The sequence below is a fragment of the Pseudophryne corroboree genome, chromosome 3, assembly GCF_028390025.1.
Source record: "Pseudophryne corroboree isolate aPseCor3 chromosome 3, aPseCor3.hap2, whole genome shotgun sequence".
Lineage (NCBI taxonomy): Eukaryota > Metazoa > Chordata > Amphibia > Anura > Myobatrachidae > Pseudophryne > Pseudophryne corroboree.
In genome coordinates, this window is record NC_086446.1 from 322780153 (window position 1) to 322805350 (window position 25198).

The window sequence follows — 25198 nt, forward strand, 5'->3', positions numbered from 1 at the left end:
AAGTAGATCAAATGATGCTGGAAACAGGAAAGCATATATACACTATTTTTCATGGTAACGTTCCCACAAATATACCTTTAATACAAAAAAGATACAGTATGAAAAGGGTAAAATTAGTCAAATTAGTAGAAGATGCTCCTCTTCTGGGCAATACACAGATAAAATCTGTAGTCTTTAGGGGAAAAATATAAAGGTCAAAGTTTATACATTTCAGACAGGGGAAAGACATGGACCACATCAAAACAAAACCGATTTTCCTTTAATCACTGTTTGTTAAATGAGAACAAGTTGTTACATAGTAAAAGAAAAAAAATATTGCTATATACAGAAAAACTAAACACTCAGAATGAAAATGGCAGTCATTGGAAATGCTCCATCTACAGTATGTGTATTTTATGGAGCACAGGGATGATTTGAATAAAAATGCTCTACACAAAAGAAGCTTATAGATATAGGAACTCCTCTTTGACTGTGTGGTACAGTAGGTAAACAGCTGTTACTAGCAAATTCATATTGTGTTATTAAAACAGGACAGAATATAAATTTGACTAACATTCACTTTGGGATTCCAACAGTGGACTTCAAGTGTCCTCCAAAAGCAAGCAAAACAAGAACAAAGACACACAGCATTAGCAACATCTGCCAAATCCAGTCTGGGAATTTGTGGCTGAATTTAACTGTCCCATCTACTCTTCTTCCGCTTTGGAGGATCTGGCACTGCAAAAGTTTCACTCTTTTCTTCTTTTCGGATTTCCCCATCATCCCGGGGCCCTTCTCTGCGACTTTCACCATCTCGTGAGCTCTCTTTCCGGTTTTCTCCTCCGTCACGGGAGCTTTCTCTCCGTCCATCTCCAAAGCTGTCTCTTCGACTGTCTTCCCTGTCGCGGGAGCTTTCTCTCCTTCCTTCACTATCTCGGGAGCTCTCTCTCCGTCCATCACTATCTCTTCTTCCCTCTGCCCCATTACGGCTCTCCCCATGCCGCCCACTACTGGAATGTCTATGTCCCTCTCCATGGCGGTGTCCACCTCTGTCACTATGACGATGTCCTTCACCATGCCGCCCCCTTCCTTCACTGTATTTATCTCGCCCTCCACTCCCTTCTCTGCCACCACTAGACCCTTCTTTAGTACTAACCTGACTAGTTGCAGGGAAACTTGGATTACCCAGTGGGGGAAAGGCAGTGGGGATGCTACAGAGTGTTCCACTGCTAGTAAAGCCTGGCATGGTTCTTGGAGGTGGAGGAGGAGTCAGTTCTGTTGGTGGCGCTGCAGGCTGTGGTGTGGTACTGGGAACAGAGCTTAAGCTGCCTGCACTTGTCCATGCTCCAGAGTTGACTGTGGATGTTCCAGTTTTCTGTGTGTTCAGGCTGGCAGCAACAAAATGATTTTTGTATTGAGACTGTAAAAAATAAAAGATTAGGGGTTAACATTGCACTGAAGATATCACTACCACCACTTCTCAATATAGATTTCCCACTGCGCACCTGAAATGCAGCCTTCATTGCGGACAGCCGGTCTCCCATTGCGCCTCCAGTAGGCTTAAAGGCCTCATAGTTGCTCATCACATTACCACCCACTACGCGTTCCTAGAAGACAATTATCATTATTGTATATGTTTATGCTTAATACTACACAAGTAAAGCTAATACAGGTGTCCAGCTGTGTGTAGTATGCTTGCCACATTTATTTATTTATTTATTTATATATATATATATATATATATATATATATATATATATATATATATATATATATATATATATATAGCAAAAGTTTCACGGGCGGCACTCGAGCAGACTCAGCAACGGTATTAAATCAAGTCATTTATTGTAGCTACAATAAATGACTTGATTTAATACCGTTGCTGAGTCTGCTTGAGTGCCGCCCGTGAAACTTTTGCTGTCTACTTGGGATCTAGTATCTCTTATTGGGAAGGCACCGCAGCAAGTTGCTTTTGATACCGAGTGGAGTGCCGGGTTATCTATCTATCTATCTATATCTATATATATATATCTATATATCTATATATATATCTATATATATATATATATCTATATCTATATCTATATATCTATATATATATATATATATATATATATATATATACATACACATATATATATATATATACACATATATATATATATACACACACATATATATATATATATATATATATATATATACACACACACACACACACATATATATATATATATATATATATATATATATATAGATATAGAGCTGTGCGGCACTCAGGATTGAAGAAATGGTCACCACACTCTGACTCTCCAACGTTTCAATTTTACTTAAAAAATTGTCATCCTGATGACAATTTTTTAAGTAAAATTGAAACGTTGAAGAGAGTCAGAGTGTGGTGACCATTTCTTCAATACTGAGTGCCGCACAGCGCTTCATCTATACTTACCCTTGTGGATAGTGAAGGCACCAGGGACCCATTGCGCACAGTTATTGGAATGCCGGACCCATCACAAGAGATATATATATATATATATCTATATATATATCTATATATCTATATCTATATACATATATACACACACACACACATACATACACACACACACACACACACACACACACACACACACGCCCACTAGGTTTAATGTATACCTGCCACACATCTTGTGTGGCAGGTATACATTAAACCTAGTGGGCATGTTTGCAGTTATATTATGTGTGATACAGTTGCCAGGTTTTAATTTTTAAGGCTTTGTGATAGTGTAGGACCTGCATGAAGGTGGGGTACCTTGGCGAGCGGTTTGCAGGCTTCCGTGCATTGGCCAATTCACTCTCTAAACCCCCATCATTTATTTATTGATGTTGTGAGGACAAGTGAGCTTGCTATGGTGAGTGCTGAATTTTCTATTTGTGTGTGTGTGTATATATATATATATATATATATATATATATGTATACACATATACACACACATATATATATATATTATTTAGTGTTTGTATGTATGTATGTATGTATGTATGTATGTATGTATGTATGTATGTATGTATGTATGTATGTATGTATGTATCTATGTAGGGCATAGTGTTCTAGAATGTATAGGGTGCAAGGTACCACTTACAGAAGAGGTCTCTGCTCCAAGTCCTGGACGCTCACGGTAGCCTAGGCCACCTCCACCTATGTTCAATTTCTTGCCTTTCCCAGCTTTGAAACGAGACTTCCGAAACCAAGAATTCTATGCAGGCAAGGCATAACGTTAGCCATCTAAAACATTCATAATTATGCAACATATACAAAGACCCTTCATGAAATAAATCATTGTTACAGTTTATGACCATTAAAAGCACTAAAAGATGGTACATGCTAACAAACAAGGAAGTTTTTAAAGTTACCAAAGAAAAACCAAGACACAAAGCTGTTAGTTATATTGCTAAGTTAAAATGAAATATACATGAAGTGCTTCTGATCTCCACAGCGACAATCTCATAGTACCTGCATAGCCAGGTCCAGCAGCTCTTTTGACACATACTGGTTGGCCCCTTCCAGATTCCTCACCAAGTCCCCGGCAAAATTACTGTCTTTTGGCGTTAAAAGAGTGTAAGCTACACCCTTCTCACCCGCTCTGCCTGTCCGGCCGATACGATGAGTATGCGTGTCAATATCTCGTGCCACATCATAGTTAATTACGGTCTTGATAGATGGAATGTCCAAACCTCGAGCTGTTGATGGGGAAGTAGTGCTTAATGATAAAGACTTAATTGTATAAGGAGGTAAATGAAACAAAGATGGATAAAAGCAACACTTTCTCACAAAGAGGATACATTTATAACTAGTCTTAAAAGACCACTAAACCTGAAACAAAGCTTAGCTTACACAACCTTCACAGACACACGTAACAGTTCAAATGCAAAAAGTGGAATATATGACATATATACGCTGTGTGTCTATGAGTGCAGCTATATTATCAGCTTTCAGGCTTGAAGCAGCAGCAGCTGGTGGCAGTGTCCTATAGTAGGACTGATTAAAAGAAAGTCTGCTATGTGTAGGAAACGGTCTTATCTTCACAAGCCCAACTTTATCTTCGGATCCTAAAACTATTACATGAGATTGGCGAGAGTAGCTCTTTTATAGAAGCCATCTTATAGTTTACTTTCATTATTAAACTGTTCAAATTAAAACATCCCCAGTGTAAAGCAGAACCTAGTGGAAAGGCATGTCATTTTAGTATACTGCCCCTCTTATGACTTACATTCCATCACTAGGGGGATCTGCATTAACTGTGTGCACTTCTGTCTACTCAGGGAGAGTGGTACTCCAATTCAACCACCATACCTCATGGGAGCACCCCTGTGCAGGGAAGCTACCTGGCTTTATGACAGTAAGGGTACTGGTTTACGGTCACTACCTATGGCGATAATAATTGGATAGAAAATGGGGAGACAGCTGAAAGAGGTGCCTGCTATTAAAGGACTGTGAGAAATCTGCTATCATAATGGTTGAGGGATACACGGGGGAAGAACTAAGACTCCCGAGAGCTTTCTTATAGTGTCAAACTAATGTATGCAAATCTACATCTCATAGGTCCAGTGTCCCCCATTTCACCATTGGAATTTACATTCTATATTCACACATACTTAAACATGGGCCCGTATTTGTCAGCAACTAATTAACCTACCAGTCTGTCCTTTGACTGTGGGAGGACAACCACCAAAACATAGGAAGAACAAAGAAACTTCACACAGATGGGACCCTAGTTAAATTCACACCCATGGCCCCAGTACTGTATAACAACAATCCTAATCAATCATGCTTTAGTGGTCCTTTAATGCTGTGCCCTGGCATTAAACATAGCCACCTCTCTCAGACAGACAAGGTGGTTTCTTGTGCAACATTAGGAGAGAAAACACCAACGAAATGAGCAATATATTGACAAATCAGGGACTCACATAAGTAGATCTTCTTTGGATCTGGTGAGTTTACTGAAAAATTCTTTCTGATGAAGTAATTAAGTAGTTTTCATTAAAGTAAAAGCGCAACTTCTGAGCACAGTAAAACTTTGCAAAGATTTTTTTTTTCGTCTTGTATGAACTATTGGTTAAATATGGGTCTTACCAGCTACATCTGTAGCAACCAGGATGGGGATATTTTTCTTCTTAAAGTCAGTGATGACTTTGTTCCTTTCACTCTGGTCCATGTCTCCATGAAGAAGACCTAGTGGATGATCCTCCACGCGCAGGTTGTTGGCCAGCTCTTCAGCATTAGCCTTCTTTGTGACAAAAAGAACAACGCTTCCTGCAGATGTGAATTCCACTAGCCTGCGAGTCACCCAGTTCCACTTGTCTGGACCAGAGGTAAGTATCTCCACCATCTGAGTGATGTCCTCATTAGCCTGAATCATTAAGCAGAGAAAACAAAAACATTAGAGCTATACACAGTCGAGTCTCATTATTATGACTGACAGCTAATAGCCAGAGCGACCTCAATGTGCAGCACAGACAGAAGCTAGACGGGCTGAACTGTCATTTTAGACACGACTGGTAGCCCCCAGGTGGTGCACAAGAAAAAGATAGATAAATAACATAATTGGGTATTTTTTCTAGTACAGTACAGTTTTCAAAATTAAAAGCAGATAGGCGTTGTAGCTATAGCAACCAACTTCCAAATATCTCCCCAATTCCAAAGAAAATCAGACTAGTATTGTCTACAGCAAGTAGCGGTATTACAGTTCTCACAACAATAAAGAGACATGGTCATCGGGACTGTAATGAGAAAACAAAAGTGCTCACCTCTCCGATATCCCCCTGAACAACGCGGATAGGATCAATCAGTATATCTCTGGCCAGTCTTTCAATCTTCTTACGAAAGGTGGCACTGAACAGGAGGGCTGCACAGTAAACACAAGGTATGGGAGTTGAGCAACAGAATACCCGCCAAGTCTATCCAATGTCATTTCCAGTTCACAGGAGTTACAATGCGAAGGGTAAACAAGTTTATAAACAATCAAGAATGTTGGCGGTTCCCCTCAGTATGAAATCTATTTTTTAGGGTCAAGTAAGCTGTGCAAGATTAGTGTTCCTGCTAGGATGCGGACAGGGTGTCGGGGTGCAGGCAGGGATCTTATGTGTGCACGCATCCGAACAAGAGACATGGCTGGGTAGAAGGGTGCGGCCCCATCGCAAACGGGTGCGTGCCCAGCAATTACAGACATGCTAGGCTGCCCTCAAGCCAGTATCTATTCGTTTGGCGTCAGTGATTGGCAACAGAAACTTTTACCACCCACGGGACAATGCAGCCCACGGGTGGGGAGGCACAGCCATGCTGTTTTAGCAGGGTGCCGCTAAAAAGGCAGGGTGCATTTTGCAGGTTTTTTTTTTTTTTTTTTAATTGGGCAGGGCACGGTGCCTTGCTAAAATAGCCTAGCATATACACTACAAGATCTAAGCATAAAAAGAGAAAATCAGCCTTCTAGGTCAGACGGAGAACATAAAATGTCCAAATACACTTTATGTAAGTAGAGGTGAGGAGCAAATTACAAAGGTTTTACAGGCAATCATGTTGGTTCCTAAAGAAGTAAAGACTCCAACGAGAGTAGGGTATCTGGATGATAGATCAACAGTGTATAGGTCAACAGGTAAAATAAAAGGTTGACACATTTTCCAAACATTTGCTTACTATAATGTCCACATGGACTACGATTGGTAAAAGTAACCTGGTGAGCACAGTGAGCCACTTTGCCTGAAGCATGGCGAGCAAAGCAAGGTTACACATTTTGACATCAAACATACATGATTTGACAAAAAAAAAAAGATTTTACTTACCAGTAAATCTATTTCTCGTAGTCCGTAGAGGATGCTGGCGACTCCGTAAGGACCATGGGGAACAGACGGGTTCCGCAGGAGATAGGGCACTCTAAGAAAGACTTTAGGATTCTGGGTATGCACTGGCTCCTCCCTCTATGCCCCTCCTCCAGACCTCAGTTAGAGAAACTGTGCCCAGAGGAGACGGACAGTACGAGGAAAGGATTTTAGTTAACCTAAGGGCAAGATTCATACCAGCCACACCGCATAACCGGTGATAAACTATCCAGTTAACAGCATGAACAACAACATAGACTCGGTTCGAACCGATGAAACTATAACATAACCCTTATGTAAGCAATAACTATATACAAGTCTTGCAGAAGAAGTCCGCACTTGGGACAGGCGCCCAGCATCCTCTACGGACTACGAGAAATAGATTTACCGGTAAGTAAAATCTTATTTTCTCTAACGTCCTAGAGGATGCTGGGGACTCCGTAAGGACCATGGGGATTATACCAAAGCTCCCAAACGGGCGGGAAAGTGCGGATGACTCTGCAGCACCGATTGAGCAAACAGGAGGTCCTCCTCAGCCAGGGTATCAAACTTATAGAACTTTGCAAAGGTGTTTGACCCCGACCAAGTAGCTGCTCGGCAATACTGTAATGCCGAGACCCCTCGGGCAGCCGCCCAAGAGCCCACCTTCCTAGTGGAATGGGCCTTAACCGATTTAGGCAATGGTAATCCTGCCGTAGAATGCGCCTGCTGAATAGTGTTACAGATCCAGCGAGCAATAGTCTGCTTTGAATCCCCCAAGTCCCGCGTAGCCACAGGCACGACAATAGGTTGGTTCATATGAAAAGATGAGACCACCTTTGGCAGAAATTGAGGACGAGTCCTCAATTCTGCCCTATCCACATGAAAAACCAGGTAGGGCTTTTATACGACAAAGCCGCCAATTCCGAAACACGCCTTGCAGAAGCCAAGGCCAATAACATAACCACTTTCCAAGTGAGATACTTCAATTCCACCGTCTTGAGTAGTTCAAACCAAAGTGACTTGAAGAAACTTAATACCACGTTAAGATCCCAAGGTGCCACCGGAGGTATAAAAGGAGGCTGAATATGCAGTACCCCCTTCACAAATGTCTGTACTTCAGGAAGAGAAGCCAATTCTTTTTGGAAGAAAATGGATAAGGCCGAAATTTGGACCTTTATGGACCCTAATTTTAGTCCCAAAGTCACTCCCGTTTGCAGGAAGTGAAGCAGACGGCCCAAATGGAACTCCTCCGTAGGAGCAGTTCTGGCCTCACACCAAGACACATGTTTTCGCCATATACAGTGATAATGTTTCGATGTCACGTCCTTCCTAGCCTTGATCAGGGTAGGAATGACCTCCTCCGGAATACCTTTTTCCGCTAGGATCCGGCGTTCAACCGCCATGCCGTCAAACGCAGCCGCGGTAAGTCTTGGAACAGACAGGGCCCCTGCAGCAGCAGATCCTGCCTTAGGGGAAGAGGCCACGGATCTTCTGTGAGCAACTCTTGCAGATCCGGATACCAAGTCCTTCGTGGCCAATCCGGAACAATGAGGATCGTTCTGACTCCTCTTAGCCTTATTATTCTCAACACCTTGGGTATGAGAGGTAGAGGAGGGAACACATAGACCGATCTGAACACCCAAGGTGTCACTAGAGCGTCTACCGCTACCGCCTGAGGGTCCCTGAACCTGGCGCAATACCGCTTTAGCTTTTTGTTGAGACGGGACGCCATCATGTCTGTCTATCTGAGGCAGTCCCCACCGACCCACGATCTGTGCGAAGACTTCTGGATGAAGTCCCCACTCTCCCGGATGCAGGTCGTGTCTGCTGAGGAAGTCCGCTTCCCAGTTGTCCACCCCCGGGATGAATACTGCTGATAGGGCGCTTACATGGCCTTCCGCCCAGCGAAGAATCCTGGTCGCTTCTGCCATGGCCATTCTGCTCCTTGTGCCGCCTTGGCGGTTTACATGAGCCACTGCCGTGACATTGTCTGACTGAATCAGAACCGGTTTGTCCCGAAGCAATGCCTCCGCTTGGCGTAGGGCGTTGTATATAGCCCTCAACACCAGGACGTTGATGTGGAGACCAGTCTCCAGATTTGACCAGAGACCTTGGAAATTTCTTCCCAGTGTGACCACTCCCCAACCTCGGAGGCTTGCGTCCGTGGTCACCAGGATCCAGTCCTGAATTCCGAACCTGCGGCCTTCTTGGAGGTGAGCACTGTGCAGCCACCACAGGAGAGATACCCTGGCTCTGGGAGACAGGGTGATCCTTTGATGCATTTGTAAATGGGACCCGGACCATTTGTCCAGTAGATCCCATTGAAAGGTCCTCGCATGGAACCTGCCGAAGGGGATGGCCTCGTACGATGCCACCATCTTCCCCAGGACACGTGTGCAATGATGCACTGAAACTGTTTTTAGCTTTAATAGGTTCCTGACCAGGGCCATGAGCTCCTGAGCCTTTTCCATCGGAAGAAAAACTCTTTTCTGGTCTGTGTCTAGAATCCGACCCAGAAAGGCCAGGTACGTTGTAGGGACTAGCTGGGACTTTGGCAAATTGAGAATCCAGCCGTGCCCCTGCAACATCCTCACCGACAGCGACACGCTGTCCAGCAACTTCTCCCGAGATCTCGCCTTTATGAGGAGATCGTCCAAGTATGGGCTAATTGTGACCCCCTGCTTGCGCAGGAGCACCATCATTTCCGCCATTACCTTGGTGAAAATTCTCGGGGTTGTGAAAAAAGCCCAAACGGCAACGTCTGAAATTGGTAATGACAGTCCTGTACTGCAAATCTCAGGAACGCCTGATGAGGAGGGAAAATCGGAACATGAAGGTATGCATCCTTTATGTCCAGGGACACCATCCAATCCCCCCCCTCCAGCATGGCGATGACCGCTCTGAGCGATTCCATCTTGAACTTGAACTTTTTCAAGTACAAGTTCAGGGATTTTAGATTCAAAATGGGCCTGACCGAACCGTCCGGTTTCGGAACCACAAACAGGGTTTGAATTGCAGTCAACACTAACTCCCTCTCTGACGGGGAAGCTGGCAGAGCCGATTTGAAAAACCGGCGAGGAGGCACGTCTTCGAATTCCAGCCTGTATCCCTAAGAAACAATCTCTATAGCCCAGGGATCCACCTGTGAGTGAACCCAGACCTGGCTGAAAAATCGAAGACGCGCCCCCACTTGAGCTGACTCCCCCCGGGAAGCCCCAGCGTCATGCGGTGGACTTGCAGATGTAGGGGAGGACTTCTGCTCCTGGGAACTAGCTGCATGCAGCTTTTTTCCCTTGCCTTTTCCTCTGGCAAGGAAGGACGATCCCCGTACCTTCTTACTTTTATTGGAACGAAAGGACTGCATTTGATAATGAGGTGCCTTTTTAGTATGCTGCAGGGGGACATAAGGTAAGAAATTCGATTTACCGGCCGTAGCAGTAGAGACAAGGTCCGAGAGGCCTTCTCCAAACAACTCCTCCCCCTTGTAAGGCATCCCCCGTCCACTGTCGGGTCCACAGGAGTTGCCTAGCAGAAATAGACATAGCATTTATTCTGGAGCTTAGTAAACAAATGTCTCTTTGAGCATCCCTCATATATAAAGCAGCATCTTTGATATGCTCTAGGGTCATTAGAATGGAATCCTTATCTAGGGTTTCAAGTTCCGTAGATAAGGAATCTGTCCATGCTGCGATAGAACTACACACCCAGGCCGATGTCATAGCCGGTCTAACGATAGTACCGGAATGTGTGTAAATGTGCTTCATGGTAACCTCCTGCTTACGATCAGCAGGATCCTTGAGGGAAGCTGTATCCTGAGAAGGCCTTCTTGGATAAGCGTGTCAACGCCTTGTCTACCTTCGGCGAAGATTCCCATCGTATCCTGTCCTTTTGTGGAAAGGGATACTCCATAAGAATCCTTTTGGGAACTTGTAGTTTCCTATCTGGAGATTCCCAAGCCTTTTCGCACAAGTCGCTTAGTTCAAATGAGGATGGAAAAGTGACCTCAGGCTTTTTCCCTTTATACATGTGTACCCTCGTGTCAGGGACAGGGGGTTCCTCAGTGATATGCAAAGCCTCTTTAATGGCCATAATCATATAACGAATACCTTTCGCCACCTTTGGCTGTAATTTTGCATCCTCATAGTCGACACTAGAGTCAGTCCATGTGTCGGTATCTGTGTCAGTGATCTGGGATATGGTGCGTTTTTGAGACCCCGAAGGTCCTGGTGCCACAGGGACAGGCATGGTCTGACTACCTGACTGATCCCTAGCTTCAGCCTTGTCTAATCGTTTATGCAGTAAATTTACATGTGCATTCAAGACATTCCACATATCCACCCAGTCTGGTGTCGGCGTTGCCGACGGCGACCTGACCATCATGCACTCCCCTCCTCCTTAGGTGAGCCTTCCTCGACAAACATGTCGACACACACGTACCGACACACTTCACACACACAGGGAATCTCTTTTCTGAAGACAGGTTCCCCCTGAGGCCCTTTGGAGAGACAGAGAGAGAGTATGCCAGCACACACCCCAGTGCTATATGTCCCTGGAGAAAAACACAGAATGTTTACCCAGTAGCGCTGCTGTAGTGTATAAACGCCAATAATGTGCCCCCCCTCTACTTTAAAACCCCCTTTCACAGTGTGTCAAGCAGGGGAGAGTCCGGGGAGCTTCCTCTCAGCGGTGCGGTGTAGAGAAAATGGCGCTGGTGAGTGCTGAGGGTGAAGCCCCGCCCCCTCGGCAGCGGGCTTCTATCCCGCTCAAACTTATTAAAAAATGGCGGGGACTCTTTTATATACATGTACAGTGCCCACCTGTACATGTATATACACTTTTGCCATAGGAGAGGTGTTTTATTGCTGCCCAGGGCGCCCCCCCCTGCGCCCTGCACCCTTACAGTGACCGGAGTGTGTGAGGTGTAGCGGAGCAATGACGCACAGCTGCAGTGCTGTGCGTTACCTCGGTGAAGCACCGAAGGCTTCTGCCGCCTGAGACGTCTTCTGTCTTCGTTTCTTTTGGCTCTGTGAGGAGAACGGCGGCGCGGCTCTGGGGTGAACGCCCAGGACGAACCTGTGTTCATTCCCTCTGGAGCTAATGGTGTCCAGCAGCCGAGGAAGCAGAGCCTAACATTTAAGTAGGTCTGCTCCTCTCTCCTCAGTCCCTCGATGCAGGGAGCCTGTTGCCAGCAGTGCTCCCTGAAAAAGATAAAAAATCCTAACAAAAATGCTTTCTAAGCAGGAAACTCAGGAGAGCTCCCTGCAGTGCACCCATTCTCCTCTGGGCACAGTCTAAAACTGAGGTCTGGAGGAGGGGCATAGAGGGAGGAGCCAGTGCACACCCAGAATCCTAAAGTCTTTCTTAGAGTGCCCTATCTCCTGCGGAGCCCGTCTGTTCTCCATGGTCCTTACGGAGTCCCCAGCATCCTCTAGTACGTTAGAGAAAAAAATGTTGTGTCAACCATTGTCATGTCGACCATTTGGTGTCGACCTAAACACTGTAGATCTTCTATAGCACACCCTGAGAGTAGTGCTCATAATCACAAACCTGATAATTTCAAACTCAGGCTCATTATGCAGAACTTGTGATTAGATTAAGGACGAGTACAGAGCAAATTCAAAAGGTGCAATTTGCACCTTGGCAAAACCAAGTTGCACTGCTGGAATGGGTGAAAATAAAATGTGAAGAGATTTAAAGTTGTGAAGAGATGTTGCCCATAGCAACCAGTCAGATTGTACTTGTCATTTATCTAGCACCTTCTAGAAGATAATAGCTAGAATCTGATTGATTGCTATAACATCTACACTTCTATAAACATGCACTTTAGTAAATATGGGATCCGGACTCTAGGTCGACAGTAACTAGGTCGACAAGTCAAAAAGATCGACATGAGATTTTCACAATTTTTTTATTTTTTGGACCTTTTTTATACTTAACGATCCACGTGGACTATGACTGTGAATAGCAACCTGTGCCGAGCGCACTGAGGCCCCTTGCTCGCCATGCGAGGGGACACGGTGCACTAATTGGGGTTCCCAATCGCTGTACGTAGAAAAAGACACCAAAAAAAACACAAACTCATGTTGACCTTTTGACCTGTCGACCTAGAGAACATGTCAACCTAGTTATTGTCGACCTTGCATATCACACCCGTAAATATACCCCTAAGTGTTTTCACAAGTGTATAGTCCTAGTCAGAACCCTTACTTGTTAAACACCACTTACTTTGTCTGTCCGGCCTCACATGGTTAGCAATAGATCGAACTTGATATTCTGAAAGACAGGTCAAATTGTAAAACAGTTCAGTTAGACTGTTGATGATTTAGATATCGAGATATAGAGATAGAAATACACACACAGAGGAAGGAGTTAGTTTCTCTGAAATGTTGCCGCTGAACCTTGTTCCATACATGAGTTTTAAGTGAAAGTCCTTTCGAGAGCCCTTTATTAATACTATTACAGTCACGTCTCTCTGTTGTGATTGTGTTGTGCACCACGGCATTTGTGAATGTTGATTAGGTTGTGCTTCTCTTATGATCTCTATCAACACATTTTTTTTTTATATGTATATAGATAAAAGAACAGTAAAAAAAACACACCAAAAAAAACAAACTGATAACCCACCCCCTACATCGGACTAGTTAACTTACCAAAACCCATATCAAACATACGATCAGCTTCATCAAAAACAAGGTATGTGGCCCGCTGGAGGTTGGTAGCCTTTTTCTTCACATGGTCAATCAGACGTCCCTTTACAGTAGACATTATGGTTACAAGCATACATTGAGTAATAGGGCAATATCCCTACACACCGTTTTGAGTGCATTTGGCACACTAAGTTACCAATATCCTCTACGGCTTTACCAGGCATGTACAATGCAATATCTTTTCACCATAAACTGCACTCTCTGTAATCTCTATGTACCATACATGCACATGGTCTACCAAGGGCAATTTTTATACACATATCACTCAAATTAAAATACCTTGAGTGATCTATGTGCCATGTATTCATAATCTGATTCTTGTTTGTCATGTGCTTCAAGATCACCAGTTCAGGAAATGCCTAACTATTTTGCACACTTGACCTACCAGAGGCAGTCCCTGGGCCAGGCGCAAGCTATACAAGGACTTTTGTTTCATTTTGACCAGTAGTTTGACTCACCGGGGTACACACTACAATCTCTGCTCCTTCCTGTAGAGCTTTTGCCTGCTCCCACATACTGCCCCCACCATAAACAGCCACGGAGCGCAAGTTGTACGCCTTCCCAAACCGCTTACATTCACTATGAATCTGAAACAGAGACAAGCTAGTCAATACATACGGCAAAGACAAATATGAATGGTCTACTAGCTTTATACAAGAAACCCCCCTCCACTAAACTCAAGCAACAATTTTGTGTTTCACTGTTCAAGAAAGAAAAAAAAAAGGCATGAAAACATCCTCATATACTGTATTCATGAAAAATTACATGATTTTCCCATGTGAAAATATTTATTTAGCCCCCAGTACCTGCTGGCACAACTCGCGAGTGGGACAAACGATGACAGCAATGGGTCCATCCCCAGGCTGAAGTTCCTTCTGATCCATAATGTGCACTAGCATTGGCCAGATAAAAGCTGCCGTTTTACCGCTCCCAGTTTTAGCGATGCCGATCATGTCACGCCCATTGAGCGCTACTGGGACACCCTATGAAAGAACAGCAAGTTGGTAGTTAAAGAGCATAAAAAAAGTTTTAAAAATAAAATAAAAAAAAAGGGATGAATTTTTTTTAATGCCAATAGGAGCAGAAACTTTACCTGACACTGGATGGGTGTGGGTTGGGTGTATTCTGACTTCCTAATCTGATGCATGAGCTGCTCATCAAACCCAAAGTGAGCAAAGCTGCTGGCTGGCCGTGGTGGAGCTGCCCCAGAGACCTGCAATCAGGAGACATGTTTACTCCACAGAACGGAATGTTATCACATAGCTTTTATACAGCAAGTATACTTTTAGGTACTTCAATAACTCTTACCCGTAGGTTCAGCTTGTACCTCAACTCCACAATCTGCTGAGGAGTCAGAACGGTGATTTCCTCGTGTTCCTCGTAGAAATTCTTCTCAAAAGGTGGATACTCTATCTGTACCAAGGATAGCATATATGGGTGGGTAACTGTGGAGAGGGATCTGCACTGAATAGTGACTGACACCCTGTTCTTACCTCTGTATGGTCTATAGAAGGTAAAGGATCGATTATGCGTTTTGTTGTTGGAGCGATGGGGTTACCATCACTGTCATATTCCAGATTGTCTTCCTCCTCTTCAGGAAGAAGCCCAGCCGTTGGGTTCTCAGCCATGTATCGGAAGTATGCTTCCTGTGGGGAAAATACAGATTGAGTGGACAAAAAAAAAAAAAAAAAATATATATATATATATATATATAAATATATATATATTACACAGATTCATCTTTAAACTGTGGTCAGAGTGTGGCCAAGCACATCATAGGCGGGAGAGTAATGCAAATGTGATTCTCAAATCCAACAAAAATCTCTTTATGTGAAGCATCTATTGCATATGCATGTAACCACTTTAAGACCTTGCCAGAGCCAACATAGAAATAGCCTACGTTCAGCAGGAAGAACTTATTTTTCTGCAGAAAAAGCTTCCTTTTCGCAAAGAAAAGTAGCAAAATGTTTTGTCTAATAAAAAGCACAGGAAGGAGCCATTATTCCCATACTCTTAAGAAGGATTTGAGAAGACGATAGCTCAGGAGTCCCCATAGGCACCTTCATCTGATGCACCAGGAGTAGTTCAAATATAAATGGAGCAGAATGAACAAGACGCCCAACCAAATGCACTGACAACTGTCCACTAAGCAGCGTTTACTGTCACACTACCCCAAGCTTTTACACTAGAAGTATTGCTTTCTGGCACAAACATCTCCAGAACCAAGAGACCACTAGATTTTAAAAACCAAAAAGGCTACATACTGTATGAAGAACATATCTCTACTCTAAATGAGGGTCATTTAGATGTTTGAAATCAATGAGTTATATACTGCTTCATGGTATACGCTAATGTACTGCTTCATAAATGGAGAATGCTTTTATTTTAAGGAGAGAACTGTTTCTCTCATTAAGTTACAGAAATTTAGAGCAAGCCCTACCATTCCTGGGAGGCATTAGCTCACATATGTACTCAGTGAGGGCCAGAAGAATGACCCCTCTACGTACACCACATCTCCTAGTTCAAAGTGCTTGCATAGGTAGACTTTGTGAATGTTGGTGTGTAATATATACAAAGGCTATGTCTTCACAATTGATAAACTTACAACTGAACAACCATTTCTGCCTTTACTGAAGCTCAACTGAGATGGAGCACTCATATTGTCTATTCACAAGCACTACCAATATTCCCCCCCAAGTCTATGGGTTCTGCACACATCCTGAGTGGATTCTCAAGTATTTAACCTACATATTAATTAAAACGTATCTGGCTGCTGCTTCTACTTGGGTATAACTCCTAGTTGCCGAGAACAAGTCACAGATTACAAACCAGGCAGTATAAATGGAGTTCACACTTCTCTACAATGTCAAACACTGACTGAGTCTCACCACTATTCGTTATTAGCACTTTAAGTCAACATGTGACACCAGTGAACTCCACTGAAACGGCCAAGCTTTCTGCGTAAGTCCAACACCAGCAGCTAGAGAAAATACTGAATTGTTACTGGGATCATATATTGGCTGTAACTTATTTCCCAAATTGAATAAAACTGGATGAATTCTGAAGGTGTGGTAGCAAAAAAAAAAAAAAAAATGGGACCTTGAATGACATAAATATGGTCAGAGGTCATTCAACAGGCTGACGACCTGCGGCTCTCCAGTTTTTGCAGAACTACAAGTTCCAATAGTCACTTTGCATAAAACAAAAGCAAAAACTAAAAAACTTACCTGGTCATCTTCTTCCTCAATGTCGTCTCTGATACCCCTGCAAGAAAGAAGAGGAAAACCAAACTTCCCTGCACTCAGTCCAGATATCAGCCATAACATAGGTGTTGGGTGCAATAGCTACGTGTACATGGGGGGTGTGCGCACGCCAGGCATATGTCCTAAATGCACAGGTCAGCCTTTAGCAGGCCTAGGCAAACTGTGGTTTTCCAGCTTAAGTGCCTTTGGATGGGCATTCCTGGACTTTTAGATCCATAGGTTACCTACCTTTAGTGTAAAGCATGCTGTGTGTGTTACATGTCCTAAACATAAATTAGTTATTAAACACGTGCACATATCGGTGTTGAGTATGGTATCCAATTAAGAACTTATAAAACTGTGCTAAAGGGCTTATTTAATAATACAATACCTGTAAAACATGCCATGCAACCTATATTAACCTATCAGAAAATTGCTTTCGGTAGACTACTCACACCTGTCTGCTTGTAGAGGTTGCCATGGGTTACAGTACATAATTTCACTTTGCACCATATTATTAAAGAAGCCTAACAGTGCAGCAACCGTATTGGAGTCACGTGTGTTCTAATTTCTACAGTAGGTATATGATACCATGCCAGACTGCAAGCTACATGTGCGGGACACATCTAGAACAACCAGTGCCACAAATGCTCGCATGGGGATTGACCACTAGATGTAAACAAAACAAAGTTTTAAACAACCACTACACATACTTGGCGTTCTTCTTCTCCTTGTCTTTTTCCTCCAATTTCCTCATGTCCTTGGCAGCCTGGTCCTAAATAAAAGCAGAAAATAAACTTGTTTAGCCTTAAAAAGTGTGTGTTTGACAAGACAGGTGGGTTTATAAGAGGCCATAAGAGCATAAACATTATGAAAACATATGTAATTAATGAAGTTTGTGGAAGTACCAATTAGAGGGTTAATAATGTCAAAAATATGACTGGGAGCAAACAAAGATGTGTCACCTCCACTTCTGCCATAAAGGCCTCCAGTGGATCTTCTTCACTGTCCGAATCTGTTTTTGAGCGAAGCTGCTGCCTTGTTGGAGAATTCTCTGCTGGAATGTAGGGCAGGTCCACATTACTGGAGTCTTCTTCCTCATCGTCAAAGTATCTGCAAAGAGGTATCCACAGCAATAATCAGCATACAAAATGACTATACAGGATTTACACAAGCCTGAGCTCTCACTTTAAGTAAATGTGGTTCATTTAGCATTCTCAAAAATGTTCAATTATAGATTACTTATCCCTGCAATATCTGTTAATGAGATCACAGCATAAAAAAATGTTACATCAGGATTTTTTTTCCAATTATGAACACCTAAGTCACACTGACATGTAAGAGGCATATATTTTGTGAACAATAAATGTGTAATACATACTGATTTTACTAAACCTGCCTAGACTATTTCAAAATGGATGGTAGAGTTTTGTATGTTATCAAGCGTTAAATTAATCTGATATTAAAGGATAAGATGATAATACACGCAATATTTTTAAGTTACATTTTCATTAACTATGAATTTAAAACTTCTTTTCAATGTCTGTATGTTCCCACTCCCTCCCACAGTCACTCTCTGCTCCTTACGCATTCTCTTCATCGAAGTTGGCTCTCTTAGATCCAATCTTGTAGAAAGAGGGGAGCTGGGAGCTGTTTGCAGCGCCAAAGACAGAAGGGGGTCCACGGAAAGCACTATGAGAAGACTGCGGAAGCTTCGGCTCCTCCTTTTTCCCTGTATTGAGGGCAAATCCCCCAAATCCAAATCCGCGCTTGCCACTTGGGCCCCCTTTATTCCAGTTCATGGCCATACTAAAAGAAATAAAATGGTGAAAAGCTGAGGCAAAGTAAAAAAAGAGAAGTATGCAAAATGATTGACAGGAAATGGCATATAAGAAAAATTAGTTATTGGGATGGCAATAAACAAAAGATAAACGTGTTATACGTCACCCTGGAGAGCTGGTGTGAAGAAGGAATACCAGGTTTTCAGAGAAAAACTTTTTCTTTAATGCAAGTATACAAATAACACCCCACATTTCTTGAAAGTATAAGTGTAGAAATAATCTATACTATCAAATTAAGGAGTGGAATGCAATTGCAGGCGAAGGTGGCATTGAACCGCCTGCAACGGTTACTGTCCATATCCTGTAATTTATGTTTTATTTTACCTCATGTACTTAACCTAACGGAGACCACACCTGTATTTCTATTATAATTCCATGTCCAGTTATTGACAATGTGACATGTTTATTATATTGCAATGTGACAAATCGTTAATCGGTTTGCATTACAACAAAAACCAATAATCTCCAATAAAAAATATTGAATTAAAAAAAAGAAAAAAAAAAAAGGAAGAAAGAAACACCTGCAAAGGCATTGTATCTCACACCCCGCTTTCCCCCCAAATTTGCACAATTTTCTATGCAGCACTATAGGAGTATGAACCAAACTGCGTGAGTTTGAGGTGCCATAAACTTGTGTGCACGAAAACTCATACAAGATCTGTCTGCAAAACCAACATATATTCAACTGTGCATAAGCCCCATAGATATTTTGTCTAGGACCAGCCAAGCTTGTACTTGTGTACGCATGATACAGAATTGGAGGAAAGAGTCGTCAACAAAAATAGATCAAGGGACATAGTATGCACAACCCGAGTCTCCAGAGATCATCATTACTGCATTCTATTAATAAGTGCATCACTTGAAAAAACAGAACAAACAAAAAACATGCTAGTCAGTACGTCAAAGAGTGAAAGAGGCCCAATGTATAAATTCATTAATAAAGTTAATAAACATTAGTTTGTATCATATGCATGTAAAACATGCTTCAATGGTTAACCATAGATCCTGTGGTCCAGGTTCACGTTTCGGTATTATGACTAGCACAACTTTTTCCTTGTATGGTCTATATTGTCTGTGCGGCGACTTATTTCCCATTTAGTCCCTAACTGCTGCTGACAGGAACCTACTTTATAAAGTTCCAATACAGGACATCAGGTGCTTTGAGGTTTTTCCCTCGGTTTATCTCTTACAATATTCCTGGTTACCAAATGTCATCACCCTTTTTAAAGTACTGGATAATGCCGAATTTTATTAATGACTCATATACTAATCATATGCATCAAACCTCTGAAAATGCACATTTTACACAAGATGATACTGAGGAGGAAAGGGATCCAGGAGTCATTATTTCAGGCGACTTACGGCAGGTAATCAATGTAACAAAGCAATGAGGGAGGCTAGTCAGATGCTTGGTTGCATAGGGAGAGGAATCAGCAGTAGAAAGCAGTAATAATGCCTCTGTATAGGTCATTGGTACAGCCTCTAGAATACTGTGTTTAGTTCTGGAGGCCATATCTTTAGGAAGATTTTAATTTATTAGAGACTGTACATAGAAGGGCAACTAAAATGGTGCATGGTCTACATGACAGATCATACCCAGAAAGACTAAAATAATCTCAATATGTATGGTTTGGAGCAGAGAAGGGAAAGGGCATCAAGGGTTTAATAGAGTTCAAGAGGAAACATTCAAATGAAGGGAAGTATTAGAACACGAGTACATGCACTGAAACTGGAGGGAGGCAGGTTCAGGGGAAATTTTAGGAAAATTGACTTGACATAAAGGGCAGTGGACAAGAAGACTATCCTCCCATCATAGGTGGTACAGGTTAAATGGGCATACACAGTGCAATAAAACAACCTATATGGGCTATATAGTTTACATCGGTAGAAAACATAGTGCATATCGCACCGTGTATACACCTTGCGATGGCAAAGCACAGTCCCGCTGGGTCGGCATCGCAAGAAAAAAAAAAATAGACTATGCAGGCAGGTCAATTGTGACTAGAAGGTGTACAATCTAGTTTCTAGTATAGTCAAAATTGTATAAAGTCGAAATTGTACATAACCAAAATCGCACCGTGTGTACAGTCAATATCGGTGGTTCTGGGGAAATCGCAAAGTCAAAATTGGCATTTAGCAAGAATCACACCATTTGTAGACCCCTTAAGACAGTAGAATATTTTAAACATGCATGGGATAGACATAAGGATAGCCTTACAAAGAAATAAGGATCAAATAAGGTTGCGGTAAAAACAAGGTTTAAAAAAAAAAGTAAAAAGTTGCAGACTAGATGGGCCAAGTGGTTCTTATCTGCCGTCAAATTCTGTTTCTATGATCATAAACAGGAAAATTAGTCTGACTGACAGAGCAGGTTAAATGTACTGTTCATTAAAATGATAGTTAAACCATAGACTTATTAGATATTATTAAGTACCATAACATTATATGAACACTGTCCTGCAAATAGAAATTGAGGGCGTCTATGCCAAAAATCCATAAAACAGTCTATTCGAGGGGGCGCAGAGGACAGCACAGATAAATCTCATATCCACATACAGGTGTACTAACAGCATCTTGGCATTTTGCTAACAACTCCAAGATGCATAGGGAGCAATCAAGCTCATTATTCCAGGGCAGATTAGAAAATGAATACATACATCTGTTCTTGTACTATGAGCTATGTCAAAGAGAAGGAGATTCGCCGCATAGAATATTCAATGGGTTAGTGCAGTGATTCCCAAACTTTCTTGAATCACGGTGCCCTAAAGTACCAGCATTTCTTTGAAGGCACCACTAGACCAAAAGTTTCTTATTAGGAAATTCAGTAACAATTATTAAATTAAGCAAATTGTGTTTACTGGTCATCCTTAGGGTGTGTACACACAGTGAGATCCTTGCTATGCCCGATTTTCACTTGCGATTTCCCTTGAACTCCCCAGAGCCCAGCACCACCGATTTTGACTAATTTTTCTTGAGATCTGGACTATGTGTGCTTACGATTTTGGCTTATGTGAGATTTTGGCTTATGCGAGATGTCACTGACATGCGAGATGAACTAGATAGTACACCGATCTAGCAAGGATTGACTTGCCTGCACAGTCTATCTTTTCTTGCGATGCCAACCTGGCGGGGCCGCGCATCGGGATCGCAAGGTGACTTTCACCTTGCGATCTGCATTAACTTTTCTTGCGATTTTGACTATACAGTCAAAACTGAAAGAAAATATCTCACCGTGTGTACACACCCTTAGATTCAGTTATGTGGTGATGGACAGGGTGGCGCTTCTCTTTGTCCATTCTCTTTTTGACTGCAAGCCACCAGCACTGGTACTGCACATCACATGGACCATAAATAATTTGATTTAGTCCTGCACCACCAACCTGTGTCACCCCTGCAACTGCCCTGCGGCACCCAGTTTGGGAACCACTGAGTTAGGGTAAGTAAAACTTAAGAAGGAAACTACAATTTGGTCATCTTGAGGTTAAGGAATAATGCTACATGCTATGGAGAGGTGGTGCAACCTGAGAGAAATCGGAAGGTAAGCAGGAAAAAAACAGAGAAAGGACTCACATAGTAAATTGTGAGCGCAAAACCTGCATCTGACCCCTTCTGCGGGATCACCGCTATGAACAAGTGCAATCCCAACCTACCCAGATCTCCTGAATTCCAATTCCTCTCCTTATCAGGTTACAACTGCTCACCTCTATACTTTCTAGTACTATCAAAGAGGCTTTAATACCCAGCGGAGTCCTACACTGTAGTACACAACAGGACACAGACCAAAATGTATTAAGTCTTAAAATGTGATAAAGTGGACAGTGATAAAGTACCAGCCAATCAGCTTTTAACTGCAATGTTACAGGAGGTGTTTGACAGGAGCTGATTTTTTTTGGCACTTTATCACTTTTTAAGGTTTAATACATTTGGGTCTCAGTCTGCAGTGATTGCACCCACAGAAGATATCACTTTACTTTCTTCCATATGGCTGAGACTCTGGTGGGATATCCTCATTGGGAGGCACTCGATATAATAATAAATTTTATTTATATAGCGCTCTTTATCCTGGCTGTAGGGATCCCGACAACTATTCTCCCTCTTGGGGTGTCCACAACACCCCTGGAGGAAGAATAAATAGAGTGGTGCCCATGCCCGCAGCGTGGCGAGCGCAGCAAACCCGCAAGGGGCTCTTTTGTGCGCTGCCGGCACTCGGACGGTCGGGATCCCGGCGCCAGTATATTGTAGTACACCCCTCTCATCATGCATTCCCTACTATACAGCACATGCAGGAAAGCAGATGTCCCCCTTATGTTTCCCAAACAAAAATACTTTACATTCTTATTATTCCAAACTTTATCAGTTAGTATTAATCCAGAGACTGGTGTGTTTTTATCATTTATAATCCTTGGGTACCTGTGTGTGGTTTACAATATCTACATGTTAACTGTGGAAACATAAACCTTGTTTTCAATCTGTGTCTTTATGACTTTTTCCCCATCATTTACCTTTAATATTTGTGACTATGTATGTGTTAATCTTTTTCTCCACTATTTCTTTGGCTAGCATTCTCTAGCTAGTACATTATTTCACAATAGGAATTAATATCTATTTTATCTTTTTATAGGTATTTTGGATATTTGCCATTACATTTGCATTCTATGATAGTGAATTGTAGACGTTTGTGACTGCTTTTGTATTAGATTCTCAATTACCCCTCTCACTGATCTCCCCCATATAGACATACATACTACACATATAAACATCCCCCCACCCGTGTACTGTGCATCAGTCTCCTCCCCTTATGTTTGTACATACATACCCTCTACTCCTTATGTATATAAACACCCCTCCGCTCAGGTCTGACACTCAGAGCTTCCCGCCCCTGCCCGGTATACCCCGGATCTGTCACCTCTTCCTCCTCCGTTCTCCGCGCTGCAGACCAGCAGACTCGAGAGCAGCGCCTCCTGAACACGTCACGCAAGAACGCGCGTCGCCCGCTAAAGACGCACGATGCCAGGTCTACACGTACGAAGCACGACCACCGAATGTCTCTTCCTCTGTCCTCGTCACAGGAGACATTTTGTCGTCGCCAACTTACATTAGCCTGTAAATCACAGGTAAAATGGAGGCTTGTAAAAGGCGCATACGCTGTGTGTGTGTTTTAATCTCTTGTGATCTGCCAGGAAGCCACGGAGCAAGTGTCCCGGTGCAAATGCTCACCATGTAGAGTAATACTAGGCCTTTACAGAGTTGTTTTCGTTTACATTTTGCTTATACAAACTAAGGGGGTCTATTTACTAATCCTTGGATGGAGATAAAGTCGCTGGAGATAAGGTAGCAGCCAATCATCCATGTCACAGGCTGGGTTTGAAAAATGACAGTTAGGAGCTGAGTGGCTGGTACTTTCTCTGTGCACTTTATCTCCATCCAAGGCTTAGTAAATAGACCCCTAATTTACATATGTATCGTTTCATAAGCCTCCTAGTAATAAACAATTGCTTTTGGTCATTACTAGACCATATCTCCCAACATGACCCTCTCCAGGAGGGACACAATGCTCTGCTTCTGGACTTTTCCCTTTTTCTATGATTGCCAGCACCTGGGTTGAACAGGTTAATGGATAGGAAAGGTACAGGTGACGGCAATCACAAATTAAGAGGGAAGTCCAGGAGCAGAGCATTTTGTCCTTCCTGGAGAGGGTCATGTTGGGAGGTATGCTAGACCGGCAATCTTTTCTCTTGGTCAAATGTCATGGTAGATGATACAGCCTATTGGGCTAAAGGGGTGGAGCAAGGTCGGTGGGCTACGCTTTCATTATCAATCTATTCCCTTTATTAACTTAGTGACGAATGAAGCAAGCCACCGAGCACGAAGTGAGCTAGCGAAGCGAGCACGTGACAGTAAATGTAAGGTCCCATATTCTGACCTTCTACCTTTTGACGTCAAAGGTCCTATAGCTTTGTAGGATTTAGCCATAACCATAATTGGACAAGCTTGTGACCAATTACGACACGAATGGCCCTCGGTCGGTGTGGAATGGCTTGAAGGGTGCCACCAACTACAAGAGCTCCAGCCCTTGCGCTGGCTCTAGTGGATAAGTTACCTGCACACAGTGGTCTTCCCTGTAGTCAGAGATGTCAGGGTCACCAGTTCGAATTCCGGGTTTGACTTTTGTTCATAGTATTGGTGATTTCTCTGACGTCCTAAGTGGATGCTGGGGACTCCGTCAGGACCATGGGGATTAGCGGCTCCGCAGGAGACAGGGCACAAAACTAAAGCTTTAGGATCAGGTGGTGTGTACTGGCTCCTCCCCCCATGACCCTCCTCCAAGCCTCAGTTAGGTTTTTGTGCCCGTCCGAGCAGGGTGCAATCTAGGTGGCTCTCTTAAGGAGCTGCTTAGAAAAAGTTTTTAGGTTTCTTATTTTCAGTGAGTCCTGCTGGCAACAGGCTCACTGCATCGAGGGACTTAGGGGAGAGAAGTTCAACTCACCTGCGTGCAGGATGGATTGGCTTCTTAGGCTACTGGACACCATTAGCTCCAGAGGGAGTCGGAACACAGGTCTCACCCTGGGGTTCGTCCCGGAGCCGCG

The 25198-nt window shown here is 43.0% G+C and overlaps 1 protein-coding gene across 3 annotated transcripts; it reads right to left on the reverse strand.

The window, feature by feature from the left end:
- Positions 1-237: 237 nt before the first annotated feature.
- Positions 238-23626, reverse strand: DDX42 (DEAD-box helicase 42). Of its 3 annotated transcripts, none has more exons than XM_063959511.1 (18): positions 23518-23626; positions 18358-18579; positions 17736-17883; positions 17484-17545; positions 16756-16792; positions 15022-15174; positions 14837-14941; positions 14622-14741; positions 14335-14511; positions 13987-14115; positions 13472-13571; positions 13047-13094; positions 5772-5869; positions 5098-5374; positions 3478-3704; positions 3107-3220; positions 1485-1586; positions 238-1399 (listed from the first exon to the last, which is right to left on the reverse strand). In XM_063959511.1, exons 2-18 carry the CDS (start codon positions 18576-18578, stop codon positions 674-676), a joined length of 2844 nt encoding a protein of 947 aa, XP_063815581.1. In that variant the 5' UTR covers position 18579; positions 23518-23626; the 3' UTR covers positions 238-673. The 3 variants fall into 3 exon arrangements, with proteins under 3 accessions (XP_063815581.1, XP_063815582.1, XP_063815580.1); XM_063959512.1 differs by having other exon boundaries at positions 23504-23626; XM_063959510.1 differs by having other exon boundaries at positions 23428-23543.
- Between the last annotated feature and the right edge of the window lie 1572 nt (positions 23627-25198).

Coding starts and splice junctions, on each gene's coding strand:
- DDX42 (XM_063959511.1), bottom strand. CDS start 18,578: ATGGCCATGAACTGGAATAAAGGGGGCCCAAGTGGCAAGCGCGGATTT. Junction 17,884..18,357: donor AACTTCGATGAAGAGAATGC/GTAAGGAGCAGA, acceptor ACCTCTTTGCAG/ATACTTTGACGATGAGGAAG. Junction 5,375..5,771: donor TTCAGGGGGATATCGGAGAG/GTGAGCACTTTT, acceptor TTAATGATTCAG/GCTAATGAGGACATCACTCA.